This window comes from Mixophyes fleayi, chromosome 5 (genome assembly GCF_038048845.1).
Source record: "Mixophyes fleayi isolate aMixFle1 chromosome 5, aMixFle1.hap1, whole genome shotgun sequence".
Lineage (NCBI taxonomy): Eukaryota > Metazoa > Chordata > Amphibia > Anura > Limnodynastidae > Mixophyes > Mixophyes fleayi.
Genome location: NC_134406.1, coordinates 194555740 through 194568765, shown reverse-complemented (window position 1 = coordinate 194568765; position 13026 = coordinate 194555740). Strand labels below are relative to the sequence as shown.

General features: G+C 38.0%; 1 protein-coding gene across 1 annotated transcript in view; it reads left to right on the top strand.

The window, feature by feature from the left end:
• The window catches only part of ZNF407 (zinc finger protein 407), a 414057-nt gene that overhangs the window by 19706 nt on the left and 381325 nt on the right, over nucleotides 1–13026 (top strand). The window contains exon 2 of the mRNA XM_075213220.1: nucleotides 6418–10464. Within this exon, the coding sequence (XP_075069321.1) occupies nucleotides 6459–10464 (4006 nt within the window). The 5' untranslated portion in view covers nucleotides 6418–6458. The remainder of the gene's footprint in view (nucleotides 1–6417; nucleotides 10465–13026) is intronic.

Here is a 13026-nt window from a genome sequence, read left to right as displayed (position 1 = left end):
TTAATGCTATCTGGTACATGAAATATATCCAGAGAGTGATGGGTCAATGGAGTATTCTGGACTAGGCAATTATGCAGTATGTCTACAGGGATGGAACCCTTAAGAGTTTGACTCTCTTAATATGTACAGTATCTGGGACCTGTGAGATGTAAGGTGAATCTAAGGGGCATATTCAATTAGCTTTCCGGTTCGCGAATTCTGCGCACTATTGCCGTTAATACGGTACCGCATTAACGCAGATTTTCGTACGCAACCCTATGGTCAGTGAACGAAAATCCACGTTATTGCGGTAACGTGGATTAAGTTTCGTGGCTGTTCCGGCGCGATCCCGCAGACCGGAAAGCTAATTGAATATGCCCCTAAGAATGATAGAGCTCTGTAGAGTCAACGATTGTGTGCTTCCCACACTCCATTAGGTGGGCGGGGTTCCAGTTAAATTTACAGTTCCCGGTATGGTGCACTGTATATAACGCAGCAGCAGTCCCGATGTCCCGCATCCTCAGGCTAGATCGGTATCAGTGTGCAAGGGCTTACCTTTATCTGAAGATACTTCTCTCAGTGATTATGATGCAGTGATTATTAAAGGGGGGTTTACTCTAGGCACTTCTACTCAGGACAGACTCCAGGGATAAATGGACACTGAAGTCCCCTTATACCACCGACATGAACAGGGATATTGTTTTCCCTGAGTCTCTCATGCTCTTTTGAGACTCTTGGCACAAATTTTGTGGATGGCTAAGAATTGCGGTTTGCAGCTAGGAGCTCTTCTAAAACGTGGCAATCCAGGATGCACCACCCAACGGAAATCAACTATTATTTTTTCATAAACATGACGTGGTATAATAGTACTTTAAAGCACATAATAAAAACTGAATCCCCTTTTGAAGTTGTAGATATAGGTATGCAAATTATTTGTGTATTTGCTTTCTGTCAAAATGGTGTTTTGCTGGAATGAGCATCGGCAAACTCCTGAGTAGAGTTAGGTGGTTACTCAATTTTTCACCCAAATCATTGTTTCAGCCAAAAATAGTCCTTGATATTAAATAAAAAAAATATTGTGAATGTTATCCAATTACAAGGGTTTCAATTGGTTGGCAATTTTTTTGCATTAATTTCGCACAAAGCATATTTTATCATGATCTTATTCCCCCTATCTTCTCACAAAACTCCTTATTCATGTCTTATGACCGTCTCACAATACAATGACTTGTGCCATGCTCTATGTAAATGCTCACATCCTGTACTAGGCAAAGGTTAGAGTGCCTTTATTTTCTTCTTGTCTGTCCTCTGTATAAATACTGGAGGCGACATGGACCTTTTCCCCTGAAGTTGCAGATAAGCCTGGACCCCAGCTGTTATAGACAGCCTGGTGCGGAGGGGTCTGGTTTTGGGACTGTGTCCACTGTGTAATCACTTCTGTATTTCTGACATTGCAAGAATTTTCATGCAGGTTAAATGCATATATATGACCTTAAATCTTACCATGCACAATTATACTATTAAATCAATTTAAAATACTTACAAATGAATGGCAATAATAATTTTAAATCCAATTTTTATTAGAATTCTTAGTTAAAATAAGGGAGACCCATTTGAGTTTGTGACACTTCAAATCATATATCACTGAGGATGAGGTGTGTAGAAAGAGAAAACTTTGTTTGCGTGTGTGTATATATGTATGTATAGTGTATGTATTTGTGTGTGTGTGTGTGTGTGTGTGTGTGTATGTGTGTGTATATATATATATATATATATATATATATATATATATATATATATATATATATATATATATATATATATATATTATATAAATAACATTTTTGACCTTTATTTAAATTCAAATAAGGCTTAAGCAAAGCTGAATTTGAACTAAAAAACATACATCTTGATGTGTGGAAGATTATAGTTATTCCCATTCAACTGTTCCATACGTTTGCCAACTTACAGACATAACATCATATCCCCTCATCCCGTTTATTTTAATACTTACAAAATCACCACTTTTATGACGCTATCAGAAGTTCAGGAACTAACGTCCAGCAGACTTCCCCACTAGTGACCTTTTGCTCCCTCCGCTCTTCCTCTAGAGGTCTCATCTCCGCTTTCTATCGCCTTATTTTTGCAACATAAGCGCCCCCCTAAGGAGCCACATGAACTTAAATGGGAGGAGGACATGGGGGAAATGCTCAGTTCAGAAGACTGGGACAAAATTCGCCTTCAAGTAAATAAAACATCGATTTGTGTTAAAATTAGCGAGACCTCTCGGATAATGTATTTTCAATGGTACCTTGCTTACCATAGACTTCACACTATCTACCCAAGTATCTCCTCATTAATTTGCCACTTGGGTGATCAAGTGGGTACCCTGTCCCACATCTGGTGGCACTGTCTGAATGTAGGACTCCATACACTGCTTCAACTCTAACATTACTCAAGTTTCTCTTCTTACCTTTCTTTTCTACCCCGTTCCCTGCCCCGCATCCCTAACCATCCTTAAAAACTTATTACACACATCCTCAGTGCAATGAAATGTCAACTTGCACTATTTTGAAAAAACCCAGAGCCCCCTCTTCTTCCCTCTTCCCGTTATCATCCGCATATGGTATGTTTACCATATGGAACATATTACTAGCATATTGCATCACACCCCTGCCCCCTTCACTCTTGTCTGAAGCCCCTGGACCCGAGTATCATGGTTCTCCTCCACTCTTGGCGTTCTGACCTTTCTGTCCCCCCATAAGTCAGTACCTCTCTCATATCGCACCCTTGTACCAGTATGTTTTATAGCGAACAGTGACTTCCCCCTATACGCCCCTCTTCCCTCTATTTCTCTATCTTTCTTCTCCTCCCTCTATCACTTTTCCCATTGCAGCATTGACCTTGCATAACTTTGTATCATTTGTTGCCTTACGTTTGTGTGTATTTTCTGTTGAATACTTCTCCAATTGCTATCTTTATCATGTATGCCTGGCTTTTTGGTTTTTTCTCTTGTCTTGTATTTCCTTTTGTAAAACCCAATAAAAATGTTTATTGGAATGAAAATTATTTTTAATCCAATTTTTACTGGAACTCCGCTCAAATAAGGGAGACCTGTTTGAGTTTGTGACAACTCAAATCATTGATCACTGAGGATGAGGTGTGTAGAAAGAGAAAACTTGGTTTGTGTGTGTGTGTATAGATATATATTTTTTCTTTTCTGACATTATTTAAATTAAAGTGAGGTGTAAGCAAAGCTGAATTTGGCCTGAAAAGCATACATTTTGATATATAAAAGAATATAGCCCTTTAGCAATTTCTTGACAGTTGGACTAGGCTCAGGCTCGGACTGGCCTGCAGGGCAGCAGGACTATCCACCGGTAGGCCCCGCCACATTATAGCCACGCCCCCTCCGTTGTTAGAGAGGAGCTAAGAAAACAGCTGACTCCCGACTTGCATACAATTCATCTTTTGGACATACGCGAGAACAGGAAGGGACAGATGCGTTCCACAGTGGAACGCAAGCACCTTCCTCTCCAACAGTAACAAGCACGGACCACAAGAAACATCCTCTGATTTTAGCACACTGGGTACCCGGCCACCATCTCTATATACATCGAAACTGCAAGTAAACAAAGTTAAATTTGAAAGCATCGCAGCAATAACCATGTGATATATGTGGACAGTGATCTGAATATTTATATTGCACTAGCAGAGACTTAAAGAAATACCAATTCCCATCTACTGGACTTGTATGCTATGAACATTATTTTATTGAGATATCAGTGACTGTGTTATATCTGGATCAATGCAGCATTTATACCCACTGTCATTTGCCTCCCAGTAGCTAGACTAGTCCAGGTCTATATACCTAGGTTTGTCTGATTTTTTATGTATGTTCAATTGATGCCATACCATATGTATGTATATAGCAATCAATGCCTCATAATATAAATACTGTGGTTTAATTGGAGTATTTTATTTGTCTATATTAATGTATTTTTATGTATTTTAACCAGGATTCAATAAATTGTGATAAAACTAACATTAAATGTTATCCCACTAATTGAACCAAGCCTCTTGCTCACAGCCTAATACATGATATAGAAAAATACGAATTGTATTCAAGATAAAAGAATACAAATTTTATTATTAGCATTACACTTTGAATAATACATAAGTCAATGATCGCTTAACTTCAGTATATTATTAGTTCGTAGAGAGGGATAACCTGTGTTAATGCTGCTCTTGCAACAGTAGGGGTAAAGCGCAACTCCTCTCCCCCCCCCCCCTCCCCGTTTTAGCCAAACAGTGTTTGGCAAACACTCCCGTTAAACACACTACCACAGAGGTGCAGAGAGTCGCGTCTGGGCTCTCTGAACCTGCGCGGTAGTGTGTTTTTCACTTTGAGCAGGGCAGATGAGAGTAGGAGTTCCGGATATCCAACCGCCCAGAGGAGCATGAGCAGGTTAGTAACTAAGTGCGCAGTCAGCCTGTCATTTTAAAAGAGAAGGATGAGCACATTACATTCTTTATATACTACACTATGGTGCTAGCTGTCCTTCGTGTGCTGACCACGCCCCCTCTAGTGTCTGGTCTCGCCTCTATGATGGCTGGCCACACCCCCTCTGGTGGGCCCCTAGCGTTGCAGTCCCCCGGTGGGCCCTTCATGCCCCAGTCCGACACTGACTAGGCTTCTCTGTTAACGGGCATTAAACCTTAGCCCCAGCAGTGAGGCTTTTTATCACAGAGACCCTTTATGTTCCTGAGACCGTCTCACCAATCAACACAAGTAGTCAATATGTATAGACCTCTTACACTATTGGGTGACGGAAATAATTTGGTAGTGTAGAAGCATCATTCCGGAGCAAATGCATTTGGAAGGCAAAAGTGAAATCTCGCCAAATACATCATTGATAGCAACACCACCAAAAGATTCCACTATACCCCACGCACACCCAGGAAAGAGGGAAATTATAACAAATAACCAAAATAAAAACTTAAACATCTAAAATGTATCATTCCTTGATTTCTTTACTATATGGCAAAATGTCAACATTTGAATGTGATATACTAAACTGGTTGAATATGTACCATAAAGTCACATTTTTACCTGGTACTTTAAATTACTGTACAATAGTTTTGAGATATATTGAATAAAATTATGACTTAACTGAATTATAGTATAGCCCCTTTTATACAGTGCTTGAATTTGGTTGTCTATTTTTTAATCTGGCCACCAGATGTCCTCACAACACCAATTTATCTTTTTCTAAAACAGAAAAATCTTGCAGCTCATTACTTGTGGCAGATACTGTTTTTCAATTTTCTTTGTTAGATTTTTTTTTTTTTTTTTATAATCTACAAACCCATTGTGTTATCAATTGCACTTTGAATGTTTAAAAATGTGTATATGCACTTAAATGCCATTGTATAAAGAGAGTTAAAACGTAAATTTAAAGTACACACTTGGTGCTAATGTGCTAAAAATTTTCATGCTCTTCTGCTTGGATACAAGTATGCTATAATGAAACGGCGTCATGCAGAAATTAACGAAGAATTAAACTGTAGATCTTTGTGTATACGCGTTATAGTGTATGCATTTATGATTTTCAAAATACATTAGCTATTTGTGACACTTACTCTTAAATGTGCCTGTGTGTATTGTCCAGTTTCTTATATAAATCTAATACTTTTCACATAAGCACTTTTTTCTCACATATTTGTGTAGAATTTCTTTCTGTATGTTATCTAATAAAGAACCAGAAAAAGGTGAAGAAAGAGATGCCAGGCAATTAGTAACTTTTTGCAATGTGAGAGTTTGCACTTTACAAGCTTCACTAACTCGTATTGGTAATGATGGGTATAAACATTGGCACCACTGTTTATACCCATTGTTTGTATTTGTATTATTTATGGCTGGAGGTGTACACAGGGCAGCGCACAAACGAGCCCTTGGGGCATTTTTGTTATACCAATGCTGGTAATATTTTATGCTTTTTGAGTAGCTTGACATGCATTTATTCTAGGTGTAAAGTGAGCTGTGAAACTTATGCAGTATTTTGTATGTATGCGGGGAAGATGGTGGATATGAGTGAACTTTTTATGCTAATTACTGATGTAATAGTGTTTTGTACTATTGCTAAAACCTACACTTTCTTGTATAAACTTAAAACAGACACTTTGATGTTAGGCAAAATTATTTCCCCAATAATTAATTTGCTCATCTAAAATATCTAATTCTGAAAAGCTCTTGAAAGTTTGAGAGTTTTGCATCTGTATTTGTGAATGTTTCTTGTAGCTCTTCAATATAAACATATGTTAGGTTTAGTAATACTGAGTTATATAAATTATTTTAAACATGATTTTTTGTCATGCATTACTATTTACCACTTTTTCTATAATGTATTATAATCACTGTTTTCTTTACTTTACTAGCGAATTCTTCACATCAATGGACATTTTGTAATTCATTGAATATGGAAAAGGAAAACGCTCAAGGAAGTCAGTCTTTAGCAAATGAAGCAGTTATTGTTGAGGAGATGGATGGTAAAACTAACAAGGTTAAAGAGGACCACTTGACTGAAAGTCAAAGAGAATCAGAATGCACAAGCAATAAAAGGCCATTTGAACAGTTCTGTACTTCAGGTGAAATGGATGGTGAGGAGTTTGAAAACCCATCTTTACCAAAACGAATAAAGCTTCAAATGGAGGTACCAACTCTAGTTAATAAACATAATGAAAATGATTGTCCACTTAAGCAACCTTGTTCATACACAAATCAAACGGAAATAAGTGCGACAAATGAAAGTGATTTGATCCCTAATAAAGTACTGTCTCCAAGCTGCTCAGAAGCCCAATCTGCATTTAACCAAGAAGGACATGGCAATCACAGGCTAATAAACCTTTCTCAAAAACTTGCCGATCGTACTGTTGATAATAGTGGTGATTCTAATTTAAAAATTGTAGGAGACCTAGTTTCCCCCAGTCCTGATTTAAATAAGCATTTTGATGGCAACGGGCTTAGTGTTACTGCAGTAAGCACTTTGACTGGCCCTGCAGCGGAGGTAGAAACACATTGCACAGTCTTCTGCTGCAAGAATTGCGATTTCCAGTGTTCAAGTGAAAAGCTTCTGCTTGCTCATGTTTGTGATGAGGCTCATTCTGAAAGGAAAGGTTCTTTAAAAAGACGAAAACTCCTGAAGAAGCGCAGTAATAAAAATACTAAATCTAACCTAGATAAAGGTGGAATAAGAAAATCTAACCCTACCTCTGCTAAGGTAAAAGATTTGAATGCTGTTTACAATGAAGATAATGAAATGTCATTAAGCAAGGATAATGTAAGGAACTTCCAAGCAGAAGTGACGCCATCATGCAAAAGTGAAGATAAGCTCTTGCCCTGTGGCTCCACATTGGATAATTCTGAACAAAACCTGAAGTACTGGTTAAAGAATAGCAAACCCTTAAAGTCTAGCATGGATAAGTCTAAAACAAGAAAAGGTGCAAACATTTCAGAAACTATTAGCAAAATAATAGCCAAAATAAAGCGTGACCGGAAAAAACACCGGAGAAGATGTTTGTTTAGAAGAAAATATGGTTTTAGGCAGTTGAAAAAGCACTTGCAGATGATGAGTATTAATAAAAAAGAACGCATTGTGCAATTAAAAAGAAATTTAAAACAACCCGTAAAAACATTGCATATATATTCAGCAGCAGCAGAATCATTGCAAGATGAAAATGGCGCTTATCTGGACGTGATTAAAGCCTTTGACAGTGCTGATACATTACCTTCTTCTGCATTTAAGATCGTACGTACTACACAAATTATGGAGTATTATGGTTGTGTATACTGTAAGACTGTTGCTGGCACCAAAGAGTACATGTTTCTTCATTTTTGGAAGAGACATGCAAAGCAAATGCAGATTTACTGTCAAACATGTGGTTATTCATGTGTAACCAGAGGGGACTTTGAAAAGCACTGCCAAAATGACAAACATAAGAAAGGAAGTGTGTTGTTAAATTGTTACCTATGTGGGCTAGATGCTTCAGATGAGTCAACCTTCAAAACTCACATGAGTGCCAAACACAAGATGTGCTTCCATTGTAGCGCTTGCAAGGTGTACTTTAAATCAAATGATGACCGACTGCATCATGAAACTGCAGAGGAACACATCTGGGGGCATGGAAAAATTCTGGATACTTCTAGTGTAGGTAAATTGGAATTAAAGATGAATCTTTCTGATATTCGTCCTCCAGAAGATGGAAGTAGTACTACTGTTAGCACAGTTGAAGTAACACTAGAGGATAATGTAGCAAATGAGGTTAGAAAGCCTCGGTTTCAATGCAAAAAGTGTTTCTATAAGACAAGATCATCAGTAGTCTTGACGAGACATGTCAAGCTTTGCCATGCACATGATTATCACTTTTTATGCAAGGCTTGCAATATCTACACAATGTATAAGGAAGGCATGGAAAGGCACATTAAAAGAAGCAAACATATTGAAAATGCTAAGAAAAACAACATTGGATTACTATTTGAGGAATGCATAGAAAAGGTTTCATTTGATGGAGTTACAGATCCTGACATTTTACACAACAATAGCCCCCAAAGTGAGGCTTTTCAGGTAGCACAACCAAGCTCTGAGATTACTTCAACTGAAGAATCATTGTGTTCTAAACATGCCCCAAGTCAAACAGACCCCAATCTTGCAAATACACCCAAAAGGGGACGGCCGAAGGGAAATCTCTCTATCTCGTGCACTCACTGTGGGCTTATGGCATCTAGTGTTACAAACCTTAAAGTGCACATTAGGAGGAAGCACACACATCAGTACAACTATAAATGCAAGGTGTGTAATTATGACACTGTAACTAAAGGTGATATGGAACGCCATTGTATAACCAAGAAGCATAAAAATCGTGTAGCGGAGCAAAAAATCAGCCAACCGAAAACAGAAATTGTGGTTACCACAGATGGTACAAAGTTTGAAGCTACTGTTAAGAAAAAGGGAAGTGTTGGTGCTGTTAGTAATGAAGACGTTTATGTTGGTACTGATTCAACTCTTTTTCCCTACTCTCAGCAGGAAGAATCTGTAAATACTGATACTTCAGTTGATCTACCAATAGAAACATCTGTATGTGAGTCTCTCCACAAAGTCGTAGGAGATAACCTTGGTCAGAAAGTATACATTAATATCGGTAATAATAAATGTGCTAGTTGTGACTTTGTTGGTGACTCTGCATCTTTAGCGATGCATGTGAAAAATACTCATGGAAAGGAATATGAATACTACTGTAAGGCATGTGATTACTATGCTCTTACACACCAGGAAATGATCACACATGCATCGACTGAGAAACATAAGGTTAACCATCAATCTCCTCAGTCCAGTACTTTGCTTGTGGACACAATGGCTTGTAATTTACAGAGTTTGCCCGATGCTGTTTCTGAAGAACCCTTCCATGAAAAGCCAACAGAAGGTTTAGCAGAGTTTGATGAGATACATGAAGCAAATAAAGTGAATATAAGCCATTGCCACTCTTTGCAGGAAAATGGTAATGCACGTTTGGATGCTTCCACATTGGCCGTTGGGTCTGAACTCATGGAAAAGAACTATGGAGGACAAACTGATTTACTGGAAACAGAGGGAAGGGCAGATAAAAATATTTCAGTGGGTTTTCCTGTGCAAACGTGTGCTGTTAAAGTAGCTAAAGTTCAAATAGCATGTTTAGGAAATGAAGAGACAGAAGAAAAAGATATGTTTAATGGTAATGATGGAGCAGGTGCAGCTCAAGTTTCAGTGAATGAAGTGACTGGTGATTTCTCAGAATCCTGTAGCACTGTTAACACATGCAGTAGTATCAACAATGAACATTTGTTTGATTCTTCAATTGTTAAACTCAGAATTGTCTGTGACGAACTCTCGGACAGCCATACAACCAACGCATGTAAAATTGGTGACAGTGAATCTAAAATGATTGAGCCACAACTAACAAAAAAGAAAAAAACGAATGGCACTAAAAGAGATGGAAACCGAATACGATGTGATGACTGTGGCTTCCTGGCAGATGGGCTTAGTGGGTTGAATGTTCACATTTCCATGAAACATCCAGTGAAAGAAAAACACTTTCATTGCTTACTCTGTGGTAAATCCTTTTTTACAGAAAGTAATCTTCACCAGCACTTGGCTAGCATTGGCCACAAAAGGAATGAACAGGCCAGTTTTGAAGAACTACCTGAAGGAGGTGGAACGTTTAGATGTGTGAAATGCACAGAGCCATTTGACTCTGAACAAAGTTTATTTATTCATATTAAGGAACAGCATGAAGAATTGCTTAAAGAAGTTAACAAATACATTGTGGAAGACACAGAGCAAATCAACCGGGAAAGAGAAGAAAATCAGGGGAACGTCTGCAAGTTCTGTGGAAAGATATGTAAAAGCAGCAATTCCATGGCATTCCTTGCCCATATCCGCACTCACACAGGTATGTCAACCAGAGACAGACTTTCTGGATAACATAATATTTATGCAAGCTGTGAAATGCCAGTAAACATAGTAGCAACAAATGAAACATAAATCCTACAAATCAGAAATATTATGAAATGTATGTTTTGCTCTACAGAACCTATGTGACTTCTAAAAAATTTTTTTGCAAAAACATTCCCAATTTAATGGCATAATTTACACCAGTTTAAGAGGACACACAAAGTGCTAAACATTTCTAATATTTAGAAAGGTGCCCATTTTGAATAAAAACAAATAAAACTTAGGTTTAGTGTTTGTCTAAGCAATCAGGGCGTATATATTTACTTAGGACTGTCTTTGCATTTTCATTATTAGTTTTTATTATTAATTATTATTACTACATGTGAAAAATCATGTCTGCTAGTTTACAGGTGTTCTATGTTGTTGTTTTATTTTCTCTCCTTAAAGTTTACAAAATTAATACTACAGTAACATGCATTTTGGGAATAAAGAAGAACAAGCTGGATGTACGAACATTTTATTATTCTTTCAGATCAAAACACAATACACCCCATCACATTGTTTCTGTTATGTCATGTCTTCTCTTTCCGGGTGTTGTACGAGTTATCGGTGCTGTAAACACCGACACTGTTTACTCCTACATAATTATTCCGATAATGAACAAAGCGACATAGAAAAAATAACTACTTACCAGTAAAAAGATACAGAGGAGATTCGATGAGAGGACATCTCGACACTTCCAAATGACGCCAGTTTTGTACGTGATTTTTTTTTTCAAAGCAGCAACGCACAGAGTATGGTAATATTAATTGTATTCCTATCCCTAACGTAAAGGTAATACTTACCTGGGTCCGTTTTAAAAGCCAAAATTTCCAAGTCACACACGCAACTGACATCATTTGGAAGTGTCGCAATGTCTTCTCATCGGATTTTCTCTGTCTTTTTACTGGTAAGTAGTTATTTTTTCTATGCCGCTCTGTTCATTATCGGAATAATTATGTAGGAGTAAACAACAGTATCGGGGTTTACAGCACCGATAACTCGATTACCACCACTCCTTCCAGTCTAATGAGAAGCTTGTTAAAAATGTGCGCTTTTGTTGAGCTTGTTATGCTAGCATCTTTATTGAACTGAATTAAGTCCTGTTCAAAGTATAAAAGGCCTGATGCTGAGTTGGACAGTATAATTTATTCTTAATAAAAGCCACCCATAAAATAGTGTATTTGCGCTCATATGGGGAGCTGCATGCATTGGAAGATGTGTCTAGTTCTGCACATGTAGCTTATGTGTCAGGTTTATGTTGGCCATCATCATCAGCTATTTATATAGCGCCACTAATTCCGCAGCGCTGTACAGAGAACTCATTCACATCAGTCCCTGCCCCATTGGAGCTTACAGTCTAAATTCCCTAATATAGACACTCACACACAGACACAGACAGACAGACAGACAGAGAGGGAGACAAACAGACAAAGAGGGAGACAGACAGAGACTAGGGTCAATTTTGATAGCAGCCAATTAACCTACCAGTATGTTTTTGGAGTGTGGGAGGAAACCGGAGTACCCGGAGGAAACCCACGCAAACACAGGGAGAACATACAAACTCCACACAGATAAGGCCATGGTCCGGAATCAAACTCATGACCCCAGCGCTGTGAGTCAGAAGTGCTAACCACTAAGCCACCGTGAAGCCGTGATGGGCATACATTTATATGCATACACGCAGCAAGGTAATAAGCAGAGATTGAAGAAATGTTTAACATCTATTTTGATAGAAAAAAAACATTCTCTGTTAGGCTTAATTATAATTCAGCAGATTTAATATTCCTTCTTGTGGATGAATGAAAGTAGCAAAAAACTATTCTTAAAACACCCACAAAATCATAATTATGACGTACTCTAAAATATAAGCACGACAAATGCAGAAAGCACTGTCGGCTTCAGGGGTAACTTGAGAATCACCCAATCAGAAATAGCTAGCTAGTGCTGGCGGGTGTCAGCCTGTATTTGCACCTGACCTCTAACGGATGCAAAAGATACTGCTCCAAACAGGCACATGCGGTCTCAGTGTTGGTCTGCTTCAGCTGCATTTGCGTGAACATTCCCTTATTGTAATTTCCTTCGCGTTCTGTGGGCATGCACAGTACAAATTTGCAAACAGACGGACATCCAACTCAGCATCAGCTCAAAGGGTGCATCTCTGCACACAAGATGGTTAGGGAATTGCATTTGTAAAATAGATGGGTCTGCTTTATATATTCCTTAAGAAAATGTCTACAGAAGTGGAAATATTATTTAAAAAACAAAGTAAAAATTAGATTCCTTAATATCTTCTAACTGCTAATTTAACATAATGTAAAGCTGGTTACATGATGCAATATCATGCAATTGGCTTGATATCTCAGTATGTGACCCCAACTTGAATGCAAAGTTCCATTATAATCTAATCAAAATTTATCTGATCGTTATTGGGCAAGTTGGAAAATATGGCTAGAAAAATTATGGCTAATTCATGACTGTACTAACAGTCTCCATTGTAAGCCACAAGTGATCTTCTCAT